Consider the following 27017-nt stretch of genomic DNA (forward strand, 5'->3'; position numbering starts at 1 on the left):
TTTTAAATGTTATAATTGTGCCAGCCTCCACCACTTCCTTAGGCAGCTCATTCCATAAATGGACCACTGCATGAAAATGTTGTCCCTTAGGACCTTTTAAATGTTTCCTCTCTCACCTTAAACTTATGACTCCCCACCCCTAAGAAAAGACTTTGACTGTCCACCCTATCTGTGCCTATCCAGAATTGAATGCAGTATTCCAAATGTAGCTCTCCAAACTCTGATTGCAGGACCACTTCCTCCTTCCTACCTAACTCATTGGTACCAACGTGGACCATGACCTCTGACTGTTCACTTTGCCCCGGGGGAGATCCTATAGTCACTCTTCAATTCTAACACCATGGAGTCAACATTACCATCCTGGAGTCTCATCTAAGGACACACTTGTCTGTTCCCTTAACTAATGAGTCCACGGTCACTTTTGTTCTTTCTTTCCTCTTCCTTCCCTCCCATGCAGTTGGGCTGCTCATGAAGACAGATGCTCAGTTTCTACTGCACTGTCCTGAGCAACCAATGTCCCCATCAGATCCCAAACTGATCTTTGAGTGGGGCCCCAGGAGATTCCTGACTACCTGCCTGTTTGTCTTGGGTTGCCCAGTGGTCACCCATTCCCTTTCTTCCTCCAGTCCCTTAGGCTGCAGCAGGACCCCCTCTCTAAACTTGCTATCCATCTAACACTTAAGTTCATAATGTATGAAAGTGTCTCCAAGTTTCTGCCCCTGAAAGCACATTCTGTACATATGTCTTCTTGGATCTCATTGCACCTATTATCAGTCACACTTTCCACTCGACCAACCTGAGCTGCCATGTCTTAAACTGAACCTTACTTCCTTGTTCTCCATTGGTCTCCGCTGGTATAAGGAAGGCTGTAGATGCATTGGAAAGTTTAAAGAAAGTTCACAAGATAAATACATGAGCTGAGTGTGTTGCTTATGAGGAATGTTTGGACAGGCTCAGCTAAGAGTTTAGAAGATAAGGTGCAACTTGATTGAAACATGTAACATCATGAGGACAAAGGGGAAGACTCTAGAACTGTGAATCACCATTTAAAAATAAGCATTGTCCATTCAAGACAGTGATGAGGCCAACCTTTTCTTTCTCACAGATAGTCATCTTTGGAAATCTGTCCCTCAAAAGGCTGTGGATACACTATCTTTGAATATTTTTATGGCAAGGTTAGACAGATTTTTACGAACAAGGAAGTGGAATATAATTGGATTAAGATGGAATGGGGAATTGAGGTTACCATCAAAATAACCATGATCTTATTTAGTATTGGAGCTGGCTCGTGGGCCAGCTCCTTCATCATACATTTGTCTGCTGTGCTTGACTGCAAGAATCATGGCTGACTCCTCTGTACTATTAGAGGCACTATCTTTTGAGTGAGATGGTGAAATTTTCCAATGGATATGAAAGTTCCTATGTCTCTATTTGTAGAATAGAGGATTCTCTCTAGTGTCCTGACCAATATCTTTTATTCCCTCAATCGAAATAAGCGAAAAAGAGAGATTGTCTGATCATTGTTGTTTCTGGGAGTTTGTTGTACTCAATCCAAGAGTTCTATTTCCTGGATGATGACAGTGGCTACACAGCTACACTGTAAAGCTTCATTGACTGCGAAGCATTTCAGGATGTCCTGTGGTTGTGATTGGAGCTACATAAAGTTTTTGTCATATGTAGACAGGATGGTGAAGAAGGCTTTAACCATGCCTGCCTTCATTACTTGGACCTTTGAGTGTCTGAGTTGGGAAATCATGTTCAGTTTGTGCTAGATATTGGTGAAGTTTCTGCTGGAGTGCTGCATTCTGTCTGGCTTCCCTGTTCTAGGAAGGATATTATCGAGGTTGAGAAGGTTCAGAAGTGATTTGCCAGGAAGTTGAAAGGAATGGAAGGTTTGAGTTATAAGGAGAGAGGCTGGATAGGCTGGGGCTTTCTTCACTGGAGCATGGGAAGTTGATGGTGCTCATTTTGAGGTTTATAAAATATTGAGGGATGTCGATAAAGTGAATGGCAGGTGTCTTCTCCACAGGTTGGGGGATTTCAAGACTGAGGGGCATGTTAAGGTGAGAGGATAAATATTTTAAAAAGACATGGGGGGGCAATTTTATCACGCAGAGAGTGGTTCATGTGTGGAATGAACTTCCAGGGAAATGGTGGGTGCGGGTACAGTCACAGTGTTTAAAAAGACAGTTAGATAAGTACATGAATAGGAAAGTTTGGGAGGGAGATGGGCCAGGCACAGATAGGTGAGGCTAGTTTAGTTTGGGAATATGGTTAGCACGGACTAGTTGGACTGAAGGATCTGTTGCTGTTTTGTATGACTCAATGACTCTATATGAAAAAAATTTTCTTTTCTGAATCAATGAGCTTGAGAAATGTATTGTAGGTCAATGATTGGTCAGCCGTGACAAGAGATCAGAATTCAGACTTAAAGCTGAGGCTAAAGCTTTGACATCCTTTCCAACACAGACGTACGGGAGAGATGTTTATCTTTGTATAAGTTTAGCTTCATGCCAGGCAGTGTAAAATCAGATTTCCAATTCCTTTGGTGTTCCAAGTTTTTCGAATGTATTTACTTCAAATAACAGGCAGGAAATGCTGAGGACATTAAAATAGAACCAAAACAAAACCTCTTTCTTTGCTATTAGCAAAAGTAGTTGAATGGGAGAAAGGCTCCAAAATTTGGGACAGGAAGTGATGGGAGTTGGCTTCAATTAGCAATCCTTATCTGTAAGGACAATTCTATCAAGAACCTTCTTGATCTCAAATGACTGTCCTTAGCCAAAGAGCAGAGAGTCTTTTTATCATAGCACACAGTTACAATTTTTAATTAGGACTGTTGACTGCAGGTCCCTCAATCCCAATTAAGACCGTAAGAGCATAAGATGACCCCTTTTGGGTACAATGGTGGCGTGGGGGAGATTTTCAAAAAAGAAAGACGAAAGGGGGAAGAAAAGAAAAAAAGGAGTGAGCAAAAGAGAGCAGAGGATGTAGTTATAGAAGTAGGCCATTCAGCCCAATGATTCTACTCCACCATTCAATCACATTATAATTGATTTTGATTCATTAATCTCCATTTAATTGATATTCAGCACCTCTATTCTTCCTGCAAAAGTGCATCATCTCATATTGTACTCCGTGTGTCAAGTTTTCCCCATCGCTTAACCTGTGTGTGTCCCTCTGCAGACTCATTATGTCAGTCTCACCACTTGCCTTCCCACCTATTTTTGTGTCATTGACAAATGTGGCGACAGTCCGTTCACTTCCCTCATCCAAGTCGTTCGTGTATATTGTAAATAATTGTGGCCCCAGCACTCATCCCTATGGCACTGAACTCATTACAGGCTGTCATCCTGAAAATAGGAGAAAGTGAAGTCTTCAGATGCTGGAGATCAGAGTCAAGAGTGTGGTGCTGGAAAAGCACAGCAGGTCAGGCAGCCTCCGAGGAGCAGGAGAATCAACGTTTTGAGCATAAGCCCTTCACCTTCCTGAAGGGCTTATGCCCGAAACATTGATTTTCTGCTCCTCAGATGCTGCCTGACCTGCTGCGCTTTTCCAGCACTACACTCTCAACCATTATCCTGAAAGTGTCCTCTTATCCTAACACGCTGTCTTCTGTTTGTTAGCTAATCCTCTATCTATGCTTTGTAGTCATAAACTGAAGATGTTAATTTTAAGGACTGTAATTGGAAATCTTCACCAGTCACTGATCAACTTCTTCCCTGCACACTCATTGCTCAGAGATTTATGACATTTCTCTCACTACGGATAGAACTTTCGATCGCCACCTTTCATCTACTTCCACTTACCTCTCATTCTGGAGAGTTTCTTTCCTGCAATGGACCTTAGTAAAAACACCCCTGCTCCTTTTTGCTTTCAGTTTCAACTTTGAACCAAATATTCAATATCAGTTCTTCAGTGACTCACTCAGACTTTGTCTTACTCTGCTGCAATCCTATACTGACTGTGCTCCTCACTAACCATGCAGTACGTGTACCGCCATTCCTACACTGTCCACAAGTTGAGAACCTGGAATTCCCTTCCTGCTCACACCGCAGGTGTCCCAACCCCACAAGGACTGCAGCAGTTCAAGGAGGCAGCGCACCATCATCTTTTCAAGGCATAGAGAGATAGGTAATACATGGTCAGCGACATCCAGTGAAGGCAGGAATACCGTTAAATTGGACCCATTTAGTCACAAAGGAGGTCAAGCATGAGGCAAACAGGTGGGAAAATTTACACCACTCACCCTTTTTGCTGACTTTGTACCACGCACCATCGATAGCCATCCCTACCCACACCCCGCCCCCCGACCCATCCTGTCATTGAGCTAGTTTCCTGGAGTAGGAATAAGGGTGTGGATGAAGGGTGAGCAGAAGAGTTATCTACCCACTGTTAGCGCCAGGCAGCCAATAGGATGGGTTAATAACCACTCGGTGCATGTTGTTGGAGACAGAATAGAATTTCCTAGTTGACATATTAGAAACATAAAGAGGTCATTCACTCCATCGAGTCTGCACCGACCCTCCAAACAGCATCCCACCCTATTCCCATAACCCCACATTTACCATGGCTTACTCACCTAGCCTGCACATCCCTGGATACCATCTGAGGCCTCTGGGACAGGGCCAACTGCCTAGGAACAACCTCCAGGTCTCTCACCATGGAGCTAGCACTCCAAAAAGGCTTGAAGGGCCTCTGCAACTTCCAGGCTCCACATGCAATGATAGATCAGTCTGTGGAGGGGCTTCCCAGCCCACCCCATACTCCCTTACAATGATGAAGGAAAGTGAGGACTGCAGATGTTGGACAGTCAGAGTCGAAAGTGTGGCACTGGAAAAGCACAGCAGGTCTGGCAGCATCGGCGGAGCAGGAGAGTTGACGTTTCAGGCATTCCTGATGAAGGGCTGATGCCCGAAACATCGACTCTCCTGCTCCTCGGATGCTGTCTGACTGCTGTGTTTCTCCAGCACCACACTTTGCAACTCCATCACAATGATGGCCCAGCTGCTGGATCTAGTTTTTCATTTAAGTATTTAAGATGTTGGAAAAGGTTGCCTCCATAAGAGCATAAGAACGAGGAGTAACAGTAGGCCACTCAGCCCCTTGAATCTGATCCACCATTTATTACGATCATGACAGATCTCCTCTCAGCCTCAACGCCACTTTCCTCCCCATTCCCCACAACCCATTAACCCAGTACTGATTAGAAATCCTTCTATCCCTTCCCTGAATTTGTCCAGTGTCCTGGCATCTACCACTCTCTGGAGAAATGAATTCCATAGATTCATGACCCTTTGAGAGAAGTAATTTCCCCTCATCTCGATCTTACCTGAAGCCATGACCTCTTATTCCAGATTGTTCCACAAAGGGAAACATCCTCTCTACATCTACTTTGCCAATCCATTTTTGCATTTAATAAATAAGATGTAAATAGACTATAAGATTAGATTCCTTACAGTGTAGAAACAGGCCCTTTGGCCCCACAAGTCCACACTGACCCTCTGAAGAGTAACCCACCCAGACCCATTTTCCCTCTGACTAATGTACCGAACACTATAGACAATTTAGCATGGCCAATTCGCCTGACCTGCACATCTTTGGACTGTGGGAGGAAATCCACACAGATACAGGGAGAACGTGCAAACTCCACACAGATTAGCACCCAAGGCTGGAATCAAACCTGGGTCCCTGGTGCTATGAGGCAGCAGTGCTAACCACTGAGCCACTGTGCCACCAGCTCCTATGGCCTACTCTGGTATTCCTGTATAAATATAGGAACAGGAGTAGGCCATTCGGCCTATTAAACCTGCTCTGCTATGCAATAGGTTTGTAGCTGATCTGACATTCCCCATTTTCCTGCCCTTTTCCCATAACCTTTGATTTCCTGACTGGTCGAGAATCTATCTCTTCTCATTCCACTAAACTTTAGTGAGTATAGGCCTCAACTGCTCAATCCTTCCCATCATCTACTTTAATACTACTTTCCTGCACTATTCCAATATTTTTTGATGTGTTTAATATCTAGAAATCTATCAATCTCTGTCTTGACAGGACTGACCCTCCACAGTCACCTGGGGTCAAGCATTCCAAAGATATCAACATTGATAATAGGAGCAATTGCAGGCCTTTCAGCTGGCTACCCCATTCAAAATGATCATGGGTGATCATCCAACTCAGCATAGTGTTCATGCCTTCTCCCGGGACCCTTTGTTTCCTTCAGCCCAAAGAACGATGTCTTACTTCTTCTTGAAAACATTCAATGTGTTGGGCTCAACAGCCTTCTGTTAGAGACTAAAAAACTGCAAATGCTGGATTCCAAGGTAGACAAGCAGGAGGCTGGAAGAACACAACAAGCCAGTCAGCATCAGGAGGTGGTGGAGTCAGTGTTTCAGGTACAACCCTTCAAGGAGGATTAAACCCGAAACGTTGATTTCTCCACCTCCTGAAGCTACCTAGCTTGCTATGTTCTTCCAGCCTCTTGCTTGCTCACCACTTTCTGTGGCAGAGAATTCCATGGTCCTCCTTTGGTTAGCCTTGGGATGTTTTACAATATCGTCATTTGCCATATCAGTGCAAGGTATTGCCATTGCTGGCTATCAGAGGGCTGATTCTGCCCTCCAAGGTCTATTCAGACAGCAGCATCCACAGGAAATCGAGGGGATCCTGTCACAAGCCTGTGCAGCATCTGTTACCTTCCCCAGCTCACTGTTCCATAAAGGTTGCTTGAAAAGCAGAATCTCAGTCAGGGAGCAATTTGTCAAGCACAGACTGGTGATCTCCATCTTTGTTGCAGGAAAGGGTGAACATGGGAAGCCTTACCCACTGATGGAGGAGGATCAGTCTGACTCAGCGTACAGGGAAAACGGTTTCAACATTTATGTGAGCAACAGCATTGCCCTGGACCGCTCACTGCCTGACATCCGACATCCAAAGTAAGTGCAATGAAGGAAATATCCGAGGGAGGGTGATGAGTTTGAAGTCATGGTTTACATTGGCACCAGTGATATGGGCAAAGTGAGAAATGAGGTCTTACATCAAGAATTCAGGGAGCTAAGCGGTAGATTAAAAGGCAGGACCAATGTTGTAATCTCAGGATTAGTCCCACTGACACATAGTGGCCAGTTTAGAAATAGGAAAATAGAAGAGATGAAGACATGGCTCATGAGTTGGTGCAAGAGGAAGGGTTTTAGATTCCTGGATCATTGGTACAGTTTTTGGGGAAGGTGGGGTGTGTACAAACAGGATGGTCTGCACCTAAACCACATCGGGATCAACATCCTTCGGGATAGGTTTGCTCATGCTGTTGAGAGGAGTTTGACCTTATCTGGGAGGGGAGAGTGACACAGAATATCAATGACACAGAGGCACGTCATGCTACAGCAAAAGAAGCAGATCAGAGATGGTTCAGCCATGTTCAGTGTCAGGAGAGTAAGGCGAGGCTGGCTGGTCTTTAATGAGAGGAGTATAATAGGTAAGATTCATGAGTTAAAGACGTGAATTGTGGAAGTGTGATATTGCTGCCATGACAGAAACAGGATTGAGGGAAGGGCAGGACTGGCAACTCAGCATTCCAGGGCATTGGATCTTTAGGCCAGACAGAGGAGGGTATGAAAGGGGTGGTGGTGTAGCACTATTACTTAAGGAGTCAATTACTGCAATAAGGAGAGATACTACCTTGGATGGACCCTCAAACAAAGCTTTGTGGATAGAACTTAGGAATGTTAAGGAGCAGCCACTTTACTGGGAGTGAATTATAGACTCCCAAAGAGTCAATGGGAGGTAGAGGAGCAAATATGTAGTTCATAGAGCTGTGTAAGAGTATTAATCATGTAATTACACCAGGGGAATTCAACTTTGCCAACATAAATTGGGAGAGTCATAGTATTAAGGGTTTAGAAGGGAAGGGTTTCTTGAAATGTATCCAGGGGAGTGTTTTGTATCAATATATAGGAGGCCCAACAAGCGACAGCACAGTGGTTCTGGGAAAAGAAGATGGACAAGTGTTCGAAGTGGCAGTGAGGGAACATGAAACCACATGATGGTATGGTTCAAATTTGTTATGGTTAAAGAAAAATCTGGCCGCAAAAGATGGCTTGGGTTTGGGGGGAGGCAGATTTTGTTAATATAAAACAGAATCTGGCCGCAGTTGAATGGAAACAGCTCCTTGCAGGTAAGTCTACATCGGAGCAGTGGGGGACATTCAAAATGAGCTGGGGACAGTATTGGTCCAACATGTACCCTTCAGGGCAGCAGTAAGTTCAGAGACCCCTGGACGTCTAGGATAATTCAGGACTGGATGAGGAAGAAGAGAAAAGCTGTGAGCAAGCCCAAAGGGAGAAATTCAGCTGCAATCTGAGAGGAATAACAGAAAGTGCAAGATGGAATTTAAGAAAGAAATTAGCAGAGCAAAAAGGGGGCATGAGAAAGGACTTGCAAATGAGATTAGGGAGAATCCTAAGGTAATCTAAAAATACATTAAAGGGAACAGGTTAACCAGGGAAAGAGTACAGCCCATTGCAGATCAAGGTGCAAACTGTGAAGCCACGGGGTAATGGAAGTGTTTTAAATGGAAAAAGAAAATGTAGGAATGGAATTCAGGAAAAGGGACTCTGTGGAACTTGCACACTTTGACCTAGGAAATGGGGAGGTATTATCTGTCAGGCTTAAAAATGGACAAATCCCCTGGCCTGGATGAAATTGCATCCCAGGCTGCTGTGGGAGGGGATACAGGAAATTGCAGAGGCTCTGACACAAGTCTTTAATTCCCCTCTGGCCACAGGGTAAGTGCCAGAGGGCTGGAGGATGGCTAATGTGGTTCCACTTTTTAAGGATGGTCGAGATGAACCAGGAAATTACAGGCGGGTGCCTCTCAATATCAGCGGTCGGGAAACTATTGGGGAAAAATTCTGAAGGAGAGAATTAATATTCACTTGGAAAGGCATGGGTTAGTTAGTGGTAGTCAGCTTGGCTTTGTCAGAGGGAGGTCATGCCTAACAAATTTATTAGAATTTTTCAAAAGTGTGATCAAGTGTGTGGATGAGGGAGGTTCAGTTGATGTAGTTTATATGGAATTTACTAAAGCTTTTGACAAGGTGCCACATGGGAAACTGATTGTGAAGGTTAAAACACATAGAATTCATGCAACTTGGTGAGATGGATCAGAAACTGGAAACAAAGTGGAAGGTTGTTCAAGTGACTAGAGGCCGGTGTCCAGCAGTGTGCCCACAGGGATGAGTACTGAGATCTTCATTGTTTGATATATACTTAAATGATATAGATGAAAATGTTAGGGAATGTGAAGCAAGTTTGCAAATGATACTAAGATTGGAAAGGCGATCAATAGTGAAGAAGGTGGTTGTAAGTTTCAGGAAGGTACAGATGGGTTGGTCAAATGGACAGACCAGTAGCAGATGGTATTCAACCCTGATAAGTGCAAGGTGATGCACTTTTGAAGAAGAAACAAGATATGGGAGTATTTAATAAAAGGCAGGACACAGGGTAGCTCAGAGGAATAGAGGGATCTTGAAGTAATTATTCACAGATTCCTGAAGTCAGCAAAGCACATGAATAGGACAGTTAAGAGATATATCGAACATTTGCTTTCATCAGTCATGGTATAGAGTATCAGGGCAAAGAGGTAGTGTTGGAGTTGTATGCAGTGCTGGTCAGGACACAACTGGAGTACTGTGTGCAGTTCCAGTCACCTCAGTACAGGAAGGATGTGATAGCATGAGAGGGGGTACAGACGAGGTTCACTAGGATGTTGCCTGGGATGAAGCAATTGAGCTGTCAGGCGAGACTAAATAGGCTTGGATTGTTTTGTTTTGAGCAGCAAAGAGTGAGGTGGGGCATGAAATCATAGAATCCCCACAGGGCGAAAGAGACCATTAGGCCCATTGAGTCTGACAAACCCTCCGAAGAGCAACTCACCCAGACCCTTTCCCCATAACCCTGAATTTGCCATGACGAGTCCACCTCAGCTGCACATTCTGGACACGGCAATTTAATGGAGCCAACTGCACATAGAGTCACAGGGTCATAGAACTGGGCAGCTTGGAAACAGACCCTTCAATCCAACTTGTCCTTGCTGAGTAAATTAGTCTAATCCCATTTGCCATCATTTGATCCATATCCCAGATGCCTTTTAAATGCTGTAAATGTACCAGCCATACTTCCTCTGGCAGCTCATTCCATACAAGTACCACCCTCTGCATGAAAAGGTTGCCCCTTTTAAATCTTTCCCCTCTCACCCTAAACCTCTAGTTTTGGACTCCACTTCCCTGGGATAAAGACCTCGGGTATTCACCCTATCCATACCTCTCATGATTTAATAAACCTCTATAAGGTCACCCCTCAGCCTCCAAAGCTGCAGGGAAAACAACTCCAGCCTGTTCAGCCTCTCCCTACAGCTCAAATCCTCTAACCCTGACAACATCCTTGTAAATCTTTTCTGAACCCTTTCAATTTTCTCAGCATGTGTAAGATTATGGGGGGGTATGGACAGGGTGAATAGATGGCTGCCATTCTACCTGGTTAAGAATCACCAGAGGGTATGATTTTCGAGTAAGGGCAGGAGGTTCAGTGGGAATTTGGGAAAAAACCTTTTCACTCAGTGGGTGGTGGGAATCTGGAATCCACTGCTCGGGAAGATGGTAGAGGCTGGAATTCTTAGAATATTTAAAAATTATTTTGTTACGCACTTCAAATATTATAACTTTCAACAATATGGGACGATTGTATAAATTGGGATTAGCGCACCTTTAATGGTAGTTTAGATGGGCCGAAGAGCCTTCTCTGCGCTGTATGACTCTATGAGGTGCTTCAATGGCCTGGATACTTACTGTGTGATTTCTAAAACAAAGAACAAAAGAACTTTACAGCACAGAACAGGCCTTTCCACCCTCCAAGCCTGCACTGATCCAGATCCACTATCTGAACCTGTTGCCCATTTTCTAAGGATTGCTGGACTTAGGCTCAATCTACCAACTTCCTTTCTTCTCTGTGTGAGCCCAGTCCTGCGTGCTCTTTAAATAGAGCAATAGGAGAAGATATTCAATCTTACACTTTTAGCTTTATTCTAGCAGTAAGTGGATAAAGTATACAGAGCTCTGGGTCTAAACCTTTCTGTCCCTGACAAACTACTAAGTAAGTCAGTTCACAAAGAACAAAGACATATTCCTGCCCCTGACCCAGTCTTTTATACCATGCAAAACATCATACCATCTCTCAAGTGAGATTGTCTTCTAATAGGCTGTTGCTCTGACTCCATTCCCTGCCTCCTCGCATTCCCAGATGTCCGATCCCACGTGACCCTCCTTTGTCTCTGAAATGGAGCACCACACGGCCTCCTTTCTTGCGCGAAATGGCAGACTCGCACACTTCCGGGGCGCGAAATGGCCGATCACGTGACCTCCCGGCACTCTTCCAGAGTGCGAAACAGGGAGACCACGTGACTGCGCCCGCGTCTCGGAGCATCACGTGATCATCCTCTGCGCACGCATCAGAGGACCACGTGACCTCCGAACGCCGAGGCCACGCCCACTCGCAGTCTAGAATCCATTCTACTGGTAAGCCATATATATATATATAATATATATATATTTACAGGATCTGTATCCCTCTGCTCCCTGCCCATTCATGTATCTGTCTAGATATATCTTAAATGATGCTATCGTTCCCGCCTTGACCACTTCCACTGGCAAAGCGTTCTTGGCCCCCACCACCCTCTGTGTAAAGAACTTTCCACATATATTTCCCCTAAATCTTTCCCCTCTCACTTTGAACTCATGATCCCCAGTAATTGAGTCCCCCACTCTCAGAAAAAGCTTCTTGCTATCCACCCTGTTTATACCTCTTATGATTTTGTAGACCTCAACCTCTGTCTTTCCAATGAAAATAATCTGAATCCATTCAACTTCTCTTCATAGCTAGCACCCTCCATACCAGCAACATCCTGGTGAACCTCCTCTGCAAACTCTCCAAAGCATCTACATCCTTTTTGAAATGTGGTGATCAGAACTTTACATAATATTCCAAATGCAGCCGAACCAAAGTCCAATACAACTGTAACATGACCTGCCAACTCTTGTACTCAGTACCCCATCCAATGAAGGAAAGTATGCCGTATGCCTTCTTGACCACTTTACTGACCTGCGTTACCACCTTTAAGGAACAATGGACCTGAACACCCAGATCTCTCTGTACATCAATTTTCCCCAGGACTTTTCCATTTACCGTATAGTTTGCTCTTGAATTGGAACTTCCAAAATGCATCACCTCGCATTTGCCTGGATTGAATTTCATTTGCCATTTAGAATCATAGAGATGTACAGCATGGAAACAGACCTTTCGGTCCAACTTGTCCATGTCGACCAGCTATTCCAAACCAATCTAGTCCCACCTGCCGGCACCCGGCCCATATCCCTCCAAACCCTTCCTATTCATATACCCATCCAAGTGCCTCTTAAATGTTACAATTGTACCAGCCTCCATCACTTTCTCTGGCAGCTCAGTCCATTCCGCCCTCTGCATGAAAGAATTGCCCCTTAGCTCTCTTTTATATCTTTCCCCTCTCACCCTAAATCTATTCCCTCTAGTTCTGGACTCCCCCAACCCAGGGAAAAGACTTGTCTATTTATCCTATCTATGCCCCTCATGATTTTATAAGCCTCTGTAAGGTCACCCCTCAGCCTCCAATGTTCCAGGGTAAACAGCCCCAGCCTGTTCAGCCTCTCCCTATAAGTCACATCCTCCGACCCTGGTAACATCCTTGTAAATCTTTTCTGAACCCTTTCAAGTTTCACAATATCCTTCCGATAGGAAGGAGACCAGATTTGCATGTAATATTCCAAAAGTTCTCTGACCATCTCCGTAACCTATCCATATTCTGCTGTATCCTCTGACAGTTCCCTTCACTGTCTGCTATTCCACCAATCTTGGTGTCATCTGCAAACCTGCTAATCAGGCAACTCCAAATCATTTATATATATATATATATATATATATATATATACACACTGTAAAAAATGAGGTCTGCAGATGCTGGAGATCACAGCTGCAAATGTGTTGCTGGTCAAAGCACAGCAGGCCAGGCAGCATCTCAGGAATAGAGAATTCGACGTTTCGAGCATAAGCCCTTCATCAGGAATATACACACCACTGGTTATAGGCCTCCATTTTGAGAAACTCCCTTCCACTACTACTTTTGATCTCCTGCTGCCCAGCCGTTCTCTATCCATCTAGCTAGTACACCCTGGACCACATGCCACTTCACCTTCTCCATCGGCCAACCATGGGGAACCTTATCAAACGCCTGACTAATGTTCATGTATATGTCATCTACACCCTTCCCCCATCAATCAACTTTGTCATCTCCTCAAAAAATTCTATTAGATCTGTAAGACATAGCGTTCCCCACACAAACCATGCTGCCCATTACTGACAAAACCCATTTTCTTCCAAGCGGGAATAGATCTTATCCTTCAGTATCTTCTCCAGTAGCTTCCCTACCACTGACATGAGGCTCACTGGTCTGTAATTACTTGGAGTATCCCTGCTACCCTTCTTATACAAGGGGACACCATGAGCAATTCTCCAGTCCTCCGGGACTTCATCCATGTTCAAAGATACTGCAAAGATATCTGTTAACGCCCCAACTATTTCCTCTCTCGCTTCCCTCCTTAACTTGGGATAGATTCCATCCGGACCTGGGGACTTGTCTACCTTAATGCCTTTTAGAATACCCAAAACTTCCTCCATCCATTCCAAACTTGACCTAGAGTGCTCAAAGATATATCTGTAACCTCAACATCCGTCATGTCCCTCTCCTCAGTGAATACTATACAAAGTATTCATTAAGAATCTCACCCATTTTTTCTGACTCCATGCATAACTTCCCTCCTTTGTCCTTGAGTGGGCCAACCCTTTCTCTAGTTACCCTCTTGCTCCTGACATATGAAAAAAAGGCTTTGGGATTTTCCTGTTTACTAAAGTGTCTCATGACCGCTTTTAGCCCTTTTAATTCCTCATTTCAGATTGGTCATACATTCCCGATATTCTTCCAAAGCTTTGTCTGTCTTCCGTTGCCTAGACCATATGCACGCATCCTTTTTCCTCTTAGCCAGTCTCACAATTTCACCTGTCATCCATGCTTCCCTAATCTTTGCTATTTTGATCCCTCATTTTCACAGGAATGTGCCTCTCCTGAACTCTAATCAACCTCTCTTTAAAAGCCTCCCACATATCGCATGTGGATTTCCCTTCAAACAGCTGCCCCCAATCTACATTCCCCAGCTCCTGCCAAATTTTGATACAATTGGCCTTCCCCCAAATTAGCACTCTTCCTTTAAGACTACTCTCGTCATTGTCCATGAATCGTCTAAAACTTATGAAATTGTGATCACTGTTCCCAAAGTAATCCCCTACTGAAACATCAACCACCTGGTCGGGCTCATTCCCCAACACCAGGTCCAGTATGGCCCCTTCCTGAGTTGTATGAAATACATACTGCTCTAGAAAACCCTTCTGGATGCTCCTTAAGAATTCTGCTCCGTCTAGACCTTTAATACGAAGTAAATCCCAGTCAATATTGGTAAAATTAAAATCTCCTATCACCACCACCTTGTGGCTCCTACATCTTTCCATAATCTGTACATATTTGCACCTCTATCTCATGTTTGCTGTTGGGAGGCGTGTGGTACAGCCCTAACATTGTTACTGCACCCTTCCTATTTCTGAGCTCTGCTCGTATTGCCTCACAGCTCGAGTCTTCCATCATGCCCTCCTTCAGCATAGCTGTGATATCTTCTCTGACCTGTAATGCAACTCCTCAACCCCTTTTACCTTCCACTCTATCATTCCTACTCTGACTAGCGCGTGGCACTGGTCATACTTTTTAACTTGGCTACTAACTCCCTAAATTCTGCTTATAGGACCTCATCCCATTTTTTAATCTTTATTGTTTGTGCCTATATGCACCATGACAACTGGCTGTTCACCCTCCCCCTTGAGAATGTTCTGCAGCCGATCTGAGACATCCCTGACCCATGCACCTGGGATAAAAAATGAGGTCTGCAGATGCTGGAGATCACAGCTGAAAATGTGTTGCTGGTTAAAGCACAGCAGGTTAGGCAGCATCCAAGGAATAGGAAATTCGACATTTCGGGCATAAGCCCTTCATGAAGGGCTTATGCCCGAAACGTCGAATTTCCTATTCCTTGGATGCTGCCTAACCTGCTGTGCTTTAACCAGCAACACATTTTCAGCCATGCACCTGGGAGGCAACATACCATTCAGGAGTCTTGTTTTCGACCACAGAACCACCTATCTTCTTCCATTACAATTGAATCTCCTACGACTATAGTCCTTCCACTCTTTTTCCTCCTCTTCTGTACAGCAGAGCCAGCTGCAGTGCTGTGAACCTGGCTACTGCTACCTTCCCCTGGTGAGCCAGTCCCCTCAAACGTATCCACAATGGTATACCTGTTTTGGAGGGAAATGACCGCAGGGGACACCTGCATTGCCTTTCTGCTCTTTCTCTGCCTTTTGGTCACCCATTGCCTTTCTCCCTCGGCAATCTTAATCTGCGGTGTGACCAATTCACTAAACGTGCTATCCAAAACCCCTCAGCATCGTGTACGCTCCAAAGTGAGTCCTTCGCAGCTCCAGAGCTGTTATGCAGTCTAACCAGCTGCAACTGGTCACACTTCCAGCATGTGAAGGAGTCAGGGACATCAGCTGTGTCTCTGAGCTCCCACATGGAGCAAGAGGAGCATAACACAGATCTGAGATCTCCTGCTATTTTAAGCTTAAATTTAACTTCAGTCTTACCTGAGGTAAACTAAAAAGCATTCCTTTCCAATATCATTCAGAATACAAAAGGCAAAGAAATTGCAGGATCACCTCAGTTGTTTTCTAAGTCAAATTTGATGGGCAGTGCGCTACCAGCAAGCCAGGAACATTTCAGATGCACCTCTTTCTCTCCAGAGAGATGAATTTGAGATTCAAGAACTAATCAGATTCCTTGAGCTTAACCTTGGGTGTACTTGGCCAAGTGGGAGTTGCAATATGTTCTGTGGAGTGATCCTTGTCGTGAGGTCCAGTCAGTTTTCTTGCCCAATCTTACCAGTCTCACCTCATAAATCACCTACCCCGCTCCTATGGCCTTCCACATGTCGGATTATGTTAGTGTGCACTATCGCTGGAGGAACTCTGCACTCAGCAGATATTCTTGAATTCACCAGCATCCCTGGTGTGGGCACCATCTTAAAAGGCTCATTGAAAGCCTGGCAAACCACTGCCAGTCCATGGCTGCCCTGTACAGCTGCCCACAGTTGCCCCAGACATTTCAGACAGGAGTTGGGGGTGGGGGGGGGGAGGGGGTCAGTGTCTCCCTTTGTGGGCACAGTCCTGGATCTCCTGCAGGATGGGGTGGTACACAGGCAGGATGTCCTCCCCCTCCCAGTGCAGGCAGTGGAGCCCACAAAGCTAGAACATGCCAGCCTGGTCCCAAGGTGCCACCCAAGTTGACTCAGTCTCAGTTGTCTGGAGGAATGCCCATCATTGTAGGAAAGAGGTCAATCTCCTTCTGTCTACCATCAGTGGAAGTGCCACCATTTTCTCACTGATACCTCACACTCACTGAGGTGCACCTACCTCCCATTAAGCATCATGCTTTGCTACAGTCACCAATGCCTGCAACATTCTTCCCCACTCAGCCCAACCCACCAGAAACCTTAACTCCACTAACCCTCCAAACCCTCTGAGCTGCCAACTCACTCACTTCCTGGTGATTTACCAGGATGAAGCAGGGGATTTACCACGATGTTCCCTGGGCTGGACGGTTTCAGTTATGAAGATAGATTGAGCAGACTGGGATTGTTTTTCTTAGAGCAAAGGAGATTGAGGAGCTGGGGACATGATTGAGATGTATAAATTTATGAGGGGTATCGACAGGGTAGAAAGAAACTTTCTCCCTTGTTAGAGATATCAATGACCACAGGGCACAGATTTAAGGTCAGGGACTGAAGGTTCAGATGGAATGAAAAATAAAATCTTTTTCACCCAGAACGTGATGGGAATCTGGAACTCATTGCCTGTCAGGGCAGTAGAGACATAACAGTTAAGAACTATTTAGATGTGCACTTGCAATGTCAAGGCACACAAAGCTATGGGCCAAGTCATAGACCCCCTCCAGCACGGAGACAGACCGTTTGGCCCAAACTGATCCATGCCAACCAAACTGTCCGTCCACACTAACCCCATTTTCCTGCACTTGGCAAATGGGCTGAAAAAAAAGGTTTAGAATATGTAAGAGTTGTTTCTCACCTGCACAGACTCAATGAGCTAAAAGGCATTTGTTCTGTGCTGTAGATCTGTGACTTTGACTCTCTCTCTCATTCTGGGAAATAAACAACAAACATCTATATTGGTATTCTAGGGCATGTCGATATAAACAAGGAGGTCGTATTGGGTGTTTTGAAATGACAGGATCCCAGGAATTGATGGGATTTAACCTGGAAAATTGAGGGAGGTGAAGGAGGAAATTACTTGGGGTTTTGTACAAAACCTTACTCACAGGAGAGGCTGCAGAGGACTGGAGAATAGCCAGTGTTGTCCCTTCGTTTAAGAAGGGCAGCAGGGATAATCTGGGAAGTTACAGGCTGGTGAGTCTGACATCAGTGGTGGGAAAATTATTCGGGAAGATTCTTAGGAATCGGATTTACTCACATTTGGAACATTTTTGGACTTAGTTGCAACAGGCGACGTAGATTGGTGCAAGGGAGGTCGTTTCTCACAAACTTGATGGAGATTTTTGAGGAATTGACAAAAATGATTGATGGGGGCAGGGCCGTGGATGATGTCTATGTGGACTTCAGCAAGGCCTTCGACAGGGTCCCTCATGGAAGGCTGATTCAGAAAGTGAAGTCACATGAGATCTGTGGTGAGTTACTCAGTTGGATGCAGAGCTGGTCTGGTCATAGTAGATGGAGAGTAGCAGTGGAAGGGTGTTTTTCTGACTGGAGGTCTGTAATCAGTCATGTTCTGCAGGGATCAGTGCTGGGAACCCAAATCCTGTCCCAGATGCCCGTTGTTTGTAATATGCATGATTTGGAGGAGAATGATAAGTGGTCAGATTAGTAAGTTTGGAGATGACAAAAGATTGGGGGAACTGTGGACATTGAGAAGGATTGATTAATTGGCTGAAGACTTGGATGGAGAAATGACACATGGAATTTAATTTGGACAAATGCGAGGTGGTGCATTTTGGAAGGTCTAATGCACGAAGGAAGTATACAGTAAATGACAAAACCATTAGAAGCATTGACATACAGAGGGATCTAGGTGTACAGATCCACAGTTCCCTGAAAGTGACACCACAAATGTTTAAGGTGATCACAAAGGCATGTTTGCCTTCATCGGCATAGAGTTTAAAAATCGACAAGTCATGTTTCAGCTGTTTTGAACTTGAGCTACAATTTGAATTATTGTGTACAGTCCTGGTCTCCAAACTGCCAAAAGGATCTGGAGGCCTTGGAGAGGGTACAGAAAAGGTTTATTGCCTAGTTTGGAATGCACTAGCTAGGTGGAGAGATTGTTAGTCAGAGGTGGAGGAACTACCTGATAGAAGTTTACGAAACTGTTAGAGGCATGAACAGAATGGATAGACAGTCTTTTTCCCAGGGCAGGTATGTCAGGAACTAGGGAACATAGGTTTAAGATAAAAGTGGGAAATGTAAAGGAGATGTGAAAAGCAAGTTTTTTTTTACACAGAAAGTGGTAATTGCTGAGAATGCACTGCCAGAAGAGGTGGCAGAAGCAGACACAATGTTTAAGAGGCATCTTGACAGATACATGCATTGCCAGGGAATAGAGGGATTTGAGCTGAAAATGTGTTGCTGGAAAAGCGCAGCAGGTCAGGCAGCATCCAAGGAACAGGAAATTCGATGTTTCGGGCATCAGCCCTTCTTCCTGATGAAGGGCTTATGCCGGAAATGTCGAATTCCCTGTTCCTTGGATGCTGCCTGACCTGCTGCGCTTTTCCAGCAACACATTTTCAGCTCTGATCTCCAGCATCTGCAGACCTCACTTTCTCCATAGAGGGATATGAACCATGCAGAGGCAAAAGGCTATTGGTTTAGAAAAGCGCCATATGTCAGCACAGGCTTGGTGGGCCGAATGGCCTGTTCCGGTGCTGTACTGATCTTTGATCTTTGCTCTTTGAGAGCAAGTGAAGAGCCCTGAGATGTCTCCTGGTTCAATTCAGATGGTGTGAGTCCCAGAGCTCGCAGTGAGCTTGCTCCACCTTCAGCATTTTGCAGTCATAGAGATCTCTAGCTCAGGGAAAAAGGCCCTTCAGCCCATCGAGTCTCCACCGGTCAGAATCAACCACCTAATGATTCTAACACCCCCCTCTCCCCGCCCACTTTCCAGCACTTGGTCCATAGCCTTGAATGCCTTGGCATCACAAGAGCACATCCAAATACTTCTTCAACGTTCGAGTGTTTCTGCTTTTACCATCCTTGCAAGCAGTGAGCTCCAGTCTGTCATCACCTTCTGGTGAAAACATTTTCCTCATATTTCCATGAAACCTTCTGTCCCTCATCTTAAGTCTATGTCTCATGAGTTATTGATCACTCCACCAGGAAAAGGTTTTTCCCATGTAACCTATCTATGCCCCTATAATTTTATACATCTCAATCATGTCCCCTCTCAATCTGCTCAGCTCCCAGGAAAATAGCCCCAGACTGTCCAATCTCTCTCCATAACTGAAACTCTCCAGCCCAGGGAACATCCTGGTCAACCTCCTCTGCACCCTCTCCAGTGCTGTCATATTCCTCCTGTTGTATGGATTCCAGGACTGTGCACAGTGCCTTGGATATGGAATAATCAACATTATAGACAGTTCCAGCATAATCTACCTGCTCTTAAACTTTATGCCTTGGCTAACAAGAACAAAAAACAACACAGGAAAGGAACAGGCTCTTTGGCCTTCCAAGCCTGATTTTGCCTTCCACACTAAAACTGTCTTCACTTACAGGATCCACATCCCTGTAGTTCCTTCCTATTCATGTATTCATCCAAATGCTTCTTTAATGCTGATATTGTGTCTGCTTCCACCACTTCCTCTGGCAGCATGTTCCAGGCACTCACTACCCTTTATGTGAAAAACATGACACATTTTTTTAATCTTCCCCCCTCACACCTTGAACCTGTGTCCCCGAGTAATTGACCCCTACATCCTGGGAAAAAACCTCCCACTTTCCACTCTGTCCATGTCTTTCATAGTCTTATAAACTTCTATCAATCTTCTGCATTCCAGTGAAAAAAAAACAAGTCTACCCAACCATTCTTCATAGCTAAACTCCCCCACATCAAGCAACATCCTGGTAAATCTTTTCTGCACCCTCTCCAAGGCATCCATATCCTTCTGGTAATGTGATGACCAGAACTGTCCGCAGTATTCCAAGTGTGGCCTGACCAAAGTTCCATGGAGTCAGAGAAAGTGAGGACTGCAGATACTGGAGGTCAGAGTCGCGAGGGTGGTGCTGGAAAAGCACAGCAGGTCAGCAACATCCGAGGAGCAGGAGAATCAATGTTTCAGGCGTAAGCTCTTCATCAGGGATCCTTATACCTTAAGAGACTGGTGTACATGCACTCGTGATGATCCCTGTGACCCTCCATGCTTCCCTGGATTCTACTGTTCATCATTTATTTCCTTGCCTTGTTTGCCTTGCCCAAGTGCATCACCACACACCAATCCAAATAAATTCCATTTGCATCTGATCAGATCACCTGACCAACCAATCTATATCCTCCCATAATCTAAGGCTGTCCTTTTCATTATTTACCACTAATTTTTGAAACTTATGTATCAATCCTCCTATATTCAGATCTTATAGAGTATATAAGATATAGTACAAACATCAAAAGTCCTTATACTGATACCTGTGGGACCCCACTGGACACAGACTTCCCATCAGAAAAGCACGTCTCAACCATCACCCCTGCTTCCTGCCACTCAGCCAAATGTGGATCCAATTTGCCAAATTTCCTTGGATCCCGTGGGCTCTTACCTTTCCCATTAATCTCCCGTGCAGAACCTTACCAAAGCCTTGCAGAGGTCCAAGCAGACTACATCGAACACATTGCCCTCATCAACACGCCCAGTCCTCTCTTTGGAAAGTTCAATCACGTTGGTCAGACATGACCTCCCCTTAGCAATACCATTGCTTTTGATTAATCCCTACCTCTCCAAATGTAAATTAATTCTGTCCCTCAAACTCGCTTCCAATCATTTCCGTATCACTGAGACTAGAGTAACTGGCTTTTTCTGGTTAATCTCTTGCATAATGGTACCATGTTGGCTGTCCTCCAGTCCTCTGACACTTCTCCTGTGGGAGCAGTTCAAAGTTATTGCCAATTCCTTTGCTATTTCCTGCCTTGCATCATTCAACAGCCTGGAGTACGCTGAATTTACTGTGAGAGATTTATCGGCTTTAAAGCTTCCCAGACCATTAGAATCCTCTCTGTCAGTAGATCACTGTCCATCACTGTGATTCCTGTACCCTCAGTGCCCTGTTCACTAGTGAACATTGACAGGATTCATTTAGAACCCAATCTATACCATCTGGCTCCGTGCACAAATTACCACTCTAATCTTTATGAGAGACTATTCTCTCCTTAGTTATCATTGTACACCTAATGTACAAATTACACTCCAATTTTTATTAGAGACTACTCTTTCCTTAGTTATCATTGTATGCCTAATGTACTTCGAAAATAATTTTGGATTTTCCTTTATTTTAACCATCTATTATTCTTTCATGCCCATTCCATGTCTCCTATCAGCCTTCTATTCTCTGGAAAAAAAACCCAAATTTATCCAGTCTTTCCTCATGGCGAAAATGCTCCATTCCAGGCAACTGCCTTCAGAGAAGATTCAGGATTACTAAGGACGTAAGGATGATAAGGAGATGTCACTGATCCTATCCATGAGCAGTTTCAAAGAGGAGTTAGCTTCAGTCACAAATTGAACTTCAGTGTGAAGAATGATTGGTCACTATTAAGGCTTATGCCAGAAACGTCAATTCTCCTGTTCCTCGGATTCTGTCTGACCTGCTGTCCTCTTCCAGCACCACACTCTCGACTCTGATCTCCAGCATCCACAGTCCTCACTCTCTCCTCTACTATTATATTCAGTGAGGTATTCAGGTGAGACTGTTTTACTTTCCAGAGAGCAGTTTAAAGTGTTGAACTCAGGACTGGTTGAGGCGATGAGCACATACGTATTAATGGAGTAACGATAAAAATGAGGAGGAAGGGATAAAAAGACATCCTGATCAGGTGAGATGAAAAAATTTGGAAGTGACTCATGTGGAGCTTCAAGACCAGCATGGATCGATGGAGCCGTAAGGCTGATTCTATCGAGTAGAAGTATCTCTGTGTCACTTATTATGCTGTAATATGTTTGCATTTTCTTCAATATTATGAAGATGTTTGATGAGTAGATATAAGGAGAAGATGTTTGTCACTTGTGTGGATTCCAAAGTTTAGGGACATTAATATCACGGTCAATAATAAATTCAGTTAAAAATCATGCAACACCAGGCTCGGCCACTTCTCGCTGCTACCCTGTCCCAAAGTCCGCATTGGATAATGGTCACCTGAAGGCCTGAGGTCGAATGTCCTGGACCGCTGAAGTGTTCCCTAACTGGGAGGGAACACTCCTGTCTGTTGACTGTTACGCGATGCCCATTCATCCTCTGCTAGGGTTCACCGATGTACCATGCTTCAGGGCATCCTTGCCTGCAGTGTATCAATAATAACTTCAACTCAGAATTCAAGACAAACTGCTTCAGCCTGAGAATCTTTGAAAAGTGGAACATGGAAGTGAATGGCATTTGAAGTGCAGCCAGATAGTTAAATGGGGGATAAAGGACTGGAGGAATATTCTGACAGGGTGAGATGCAGGAGGATAGTTAGAATGGTAAATAGACACCGGCTTGGACCAGTTGGTTGCACTGCAAATCTACTGGAGCCTGGAACAAGACTAATCCCCTGTCCTATGTAAAGATGTACAGTATCTGCCTGTCTGTCTCTCTGTCTGTCTCTCTCTCTCTCTGTCTGTCTCTCTCTCTCTCTGTCTCTCCTTCTCCATCTGTCTCTGTGACAGCCTGCTTTCAGGGGAATTAGCTTGGTAGTCAACTCAATGTCAAGCATTGCTCCTCTTCGGGCTTGGTGTTCTCTGCTGCAGTCATTGCAGATGGTGGCAGAAGATTGGGAATGGGCACGAAATGCCCTCACTGCAGCCAACTATGCTTTACATTTCTCCTTGTCGCATTGATTATCTCACTAAACAAAGGCGCTGTCTGCCTCCCAGTTGTCTGTGTCGGCGATGACGGTCACCTTTGCATCTTTTAGAGGTGGCACATGTGCTCATAAATGAAATCTCGTTTCATTTGTGAGCACTGCAGCTGGAAACAATAAAATGATAATGTCCGTGTTGTGCTGCAGACTTCAGCATGGAGTCTGCATTCAGGCTAATAATTCATCACCTTCCAACTGTGAAACTCAGAAGAAGTCCTTTCTCTCTTTCTGTCTATATTTCTCTCTCTCTCTCTCGCACTCAGCTAATTTTCTAAAGCTGTCAAAAGCTGCAAGAAAATTATTGGTTATCACTGCTTTATCAGGCCAGAATGGCAAGACTACATTCAAACAGGAATAGTGTCTGACTGAAATCAGGTTGGGAAATTGAAGGCCCTGACATATGGAGACAATTACTATGTAAATTGTTGCTCAGAATCTTCACTTTGGTGCTTTCTAAGGCTGCAGTTGTCACCTGCCTGATGACAAGTGGGCGTTGTGTTCCTCACAATGGAACTACTGAGAAAGGTCGCAGTGGAGACGTCGCTTAACACGGGCTACCAGTAGGAGGCACAAGAATCAGATCTTTGGAAGATAGGAGCACCAATTCTCCCTTAATGGTGTCACACTATTGCAGTGGAAACTATTTCAATCTGTGGTTCATCTCTCTAGCATTTTTTTTCTCTCGTGAGCTATTACCTTGGAATATGCTTATTGAGTTTCCGCTCTCTGTCTTATCAACTATCAGCACCCTCTTCAGATTCAGAAGGTGTTCATTTATCTCTCCTTATTCGATGGTGGACAGATGCAATTGCCCTCTTATGAAAGTGTGATATTAAAACCAGACAAATTATCTGCTGGGAAGCCATCTCAACAGATTTGACACATACATGATTTAAGGTCATCAAACTTGAAGAGGTACAAATCTAAAAGTGTTGACGTACAAAATCAAGTTTGTTCGATGAGTTTTGTCATCCTTTGTATGTGGAAGATTGCCTGGTGATCTAATTGAGATGATTAAACTCATTAAATCATGTGAATCCTTTGGTGAAGCACTCCAGAACAAGTGCATGTAGCCCTCAGTTAGAACAAGGACTGAACTCAAGGACACTTCTGCACTCAAAGGGAAGTGAATATTTGGAATGCCCTCCCCCAGAATCCAGTAATCCAGGGAGCAGGAGGTGGATTCAGTGAGCTCCATTGCATCAGATGTAGGTTTTGCTGGCTATGCCTATATCTGTTGGCCATCGCTGTTTACGCTGGAGGACGTAGTGATGATCTCCTTCTTTAATGGCTGTAGATTATGGCACAGTGCCATTCAGGAGAGAATTCCAAGACTTTGGCCCCATTAATTTGAAGGAATTACTTTACAGTTCCAAGTCAGGATGGTGTATGGTTTCGAGAAGACCTTGCTGGAGGTGATGTTCCCATGCATCTATGGCCCTTGCTTTTGTTGGCATTGTAGGTTTTGGAAGGTATGGTCAAAGGAGCCTTCGCAAGTTGCTGCAATTCATCTTGTGTCTGGAATATACTGCTGCTCTTGTGCATCAGTAATGGAAGGATGTTAAGGTGATGGAAAGCTTTGAGTAGTTCGCAGTTGACTTACATACCATAGAGTTTCTAATCTATAAAACATGTTTTGCCATAATACTTATGTGGCTAGCCTATTTAAATTTCTGGTCAACACTAAGCTCAAGGATGTGGATAGTTCAGTATTTAGTCATTGAGCATGAAGGATAGATAGTTAGACTCTCTCTTCTTGAGACAGTCATTGTTTGGTATTTGTGTGGCTCAGTTATTACTGGTACTTTTGAACTCAATGTTAAAAGTTCTCCAGATCTCACTGGATGCAGACACAGACTGGTACAGTACCTGAGGACTTGTGAATGGTGTTGAACATAATTCAACCACTGGTGAACCTTCCCATTCCTGACCTTGTAATAGAGGGAAAATCATTTATAAAGCAGCTAAAAGTGTTTGGGTCCAGGTCAGTGCCCAGAGGAACTCCTGCATTGATGTATTGGGACTGAGATGATTGGCATCCAACAGGCAAAACAGTCTTCTTCTGTCTTTGGCATGGTGCTGTCATAGAGTCATTGAGATGGACAGCACAGGAACAGACCCTTCGGTCCAACTCGTCCATGCCGACCAGATATCCAAAATTAATCTAGTGCCATTTGCCAGCACTTGGCCCATATCCCTCTAAACCCTTCCTATTCATATATCCATTCAGATGCCTTTTAAATGTTGTAATTGTATCAGCCTCCACCACTTCCTCTGGCAGCTCATTCCATACACGCACCACCCTCTGCGTGAAAATGTTGCACCTTAGGTCCCTTTGAAATCTTTCACCTCTCGCCTTAAACCTGTGATGTCTAGTTTTGGACTCCCCTAACCCGGGGAAATACCTTGTCTATTCACCCTATCTATGCCCCTCATGATTTTATAAACCTGTACATGGTGAGCCTCAGCTTCTGACCTCCAGGGAAAATAGACAAAAGTGAGGACTGCGGTGCTGGAGATTAGAATCGAGGGTGCGGCGCTGGAAAAGCACAACAGGTCATGCAGCATCCGAGGTGCAGGAGAATTGATACTTCGGGCATAAGCTGCTCGTCAGGATTCCTGATGAATGGCTTTTGCCCGGAACGTCAATTCTCCAGCTCCTCCGATGCTGCCTGACCTGCTGTGCTTTTCCAGTGCCACACTCTCAACTCCAGGGGAAGTAATCCCAAACTATTCAGCCTCTCCCTATAGCTCAAACCTCCAACCCCGTCAGCATCCTTGTAAATCTTTTCTGAGTCCTTTCAAGTTTCACAATATCCTTTCTATAGTCGGGAAACCAGAACTGCGCGCAGTGAACATTTACCCCGATTCCTATAAAACTTTCCATAGAATCCATGGAATCACTTGATCGAATTCCTATTCACACTGTATCCCAAAGCCCATTCTTTCTCCCCAGTAACATATTCCATTGTATCTTGAATCTTTCATAATATCTACTTTAATGACCTTCAGTGTTGAGTGCACTCCCAAAGCCTTCATTCTCTGTGAACAATATCTTGGCTTTTTACACCTCTTTCATTTTCACCTGTCATTTTCTAATAATTGAATGTCTATCTTAGTGACAAATGCCTGATTTCTGAAATAAGCAGCAAGTAAACTTGATAGCTACCTTCCAAATGTAATTCCAAAATTAATGTGGAAATTGATAAAACCTTGAATTTCACTGTCAATGTGCACCTGTTGGGGTGAGATGCAAACAACTTCTCTTTTCTTTCCCAAACTAAAACAAAGAGCTACAGATGCTGATGATCTGATACAAAAACAAAAGTTGCTGAAGAATCTCGATAGACCTGGCAGCATCTGTGGGGAGAAAGCAGGGTTAACGTTTCGAGTCCAGTGACCCTGCTGGAGAAGGTTCTCAATGTGAACAGTGCTCTTGCCAAGAACATCATTAGCAACAACAACTAGCACTTCTATATCACCTTTAACACAGCAAGCCATCCCAAACCACTTCAGTAGAACACTTATCCAGCAAAATTTGACACCCAACCATCCACTTTGTACTTAGGACTGGTGACCAAAAGCTTGTTCCAATCTGTCAGTTCAAGAGCAGCTTAAAGGAAAATGGTTTCAGGGAATGAGTTCCC

General features: G+C 44.4%; 1 protein-coding gene across 1 annotated transcript in view; it reads left to right on the forward strand.

Moving 5' to 3' along the window:
* galntl6 (polypeptide N-acetylgalactosaminyltransferase like 6) overlaps positions 1 to 27017 on the forward strand; it is an 832913-nt gene that overhangs the window by 32384 nt on the left and 773512 nt on the right. The window contains exon 3 of the mRNA XM_060833907.1: positions 6797 to 6935. Within this exon, the coding sequence (XP_060689890.1) occupies positions 6797 to 6935 (139 nt within the window). The remainder of the gene's footprint in view (positions 1 to 6796; positions 6936 to 27017) is intronic.

The sequence above is a fragment of the Hemiscyllium ocellatum genome, chromosome 2 (assembly GCF_020745735.1).
Source record: "Hemiscyllium ocellatum isolate sHemOce1 chromosome 2, sHemOce1.pat.X.cur, whole genome shotgun sequence".
NCBI lineage: Eukaryota > Metazoa > Chordata > Chondrichthyes > Orectolobiformes > Hemiscylliidae > Hemiscyllium > Hemiscyllium ocellatum.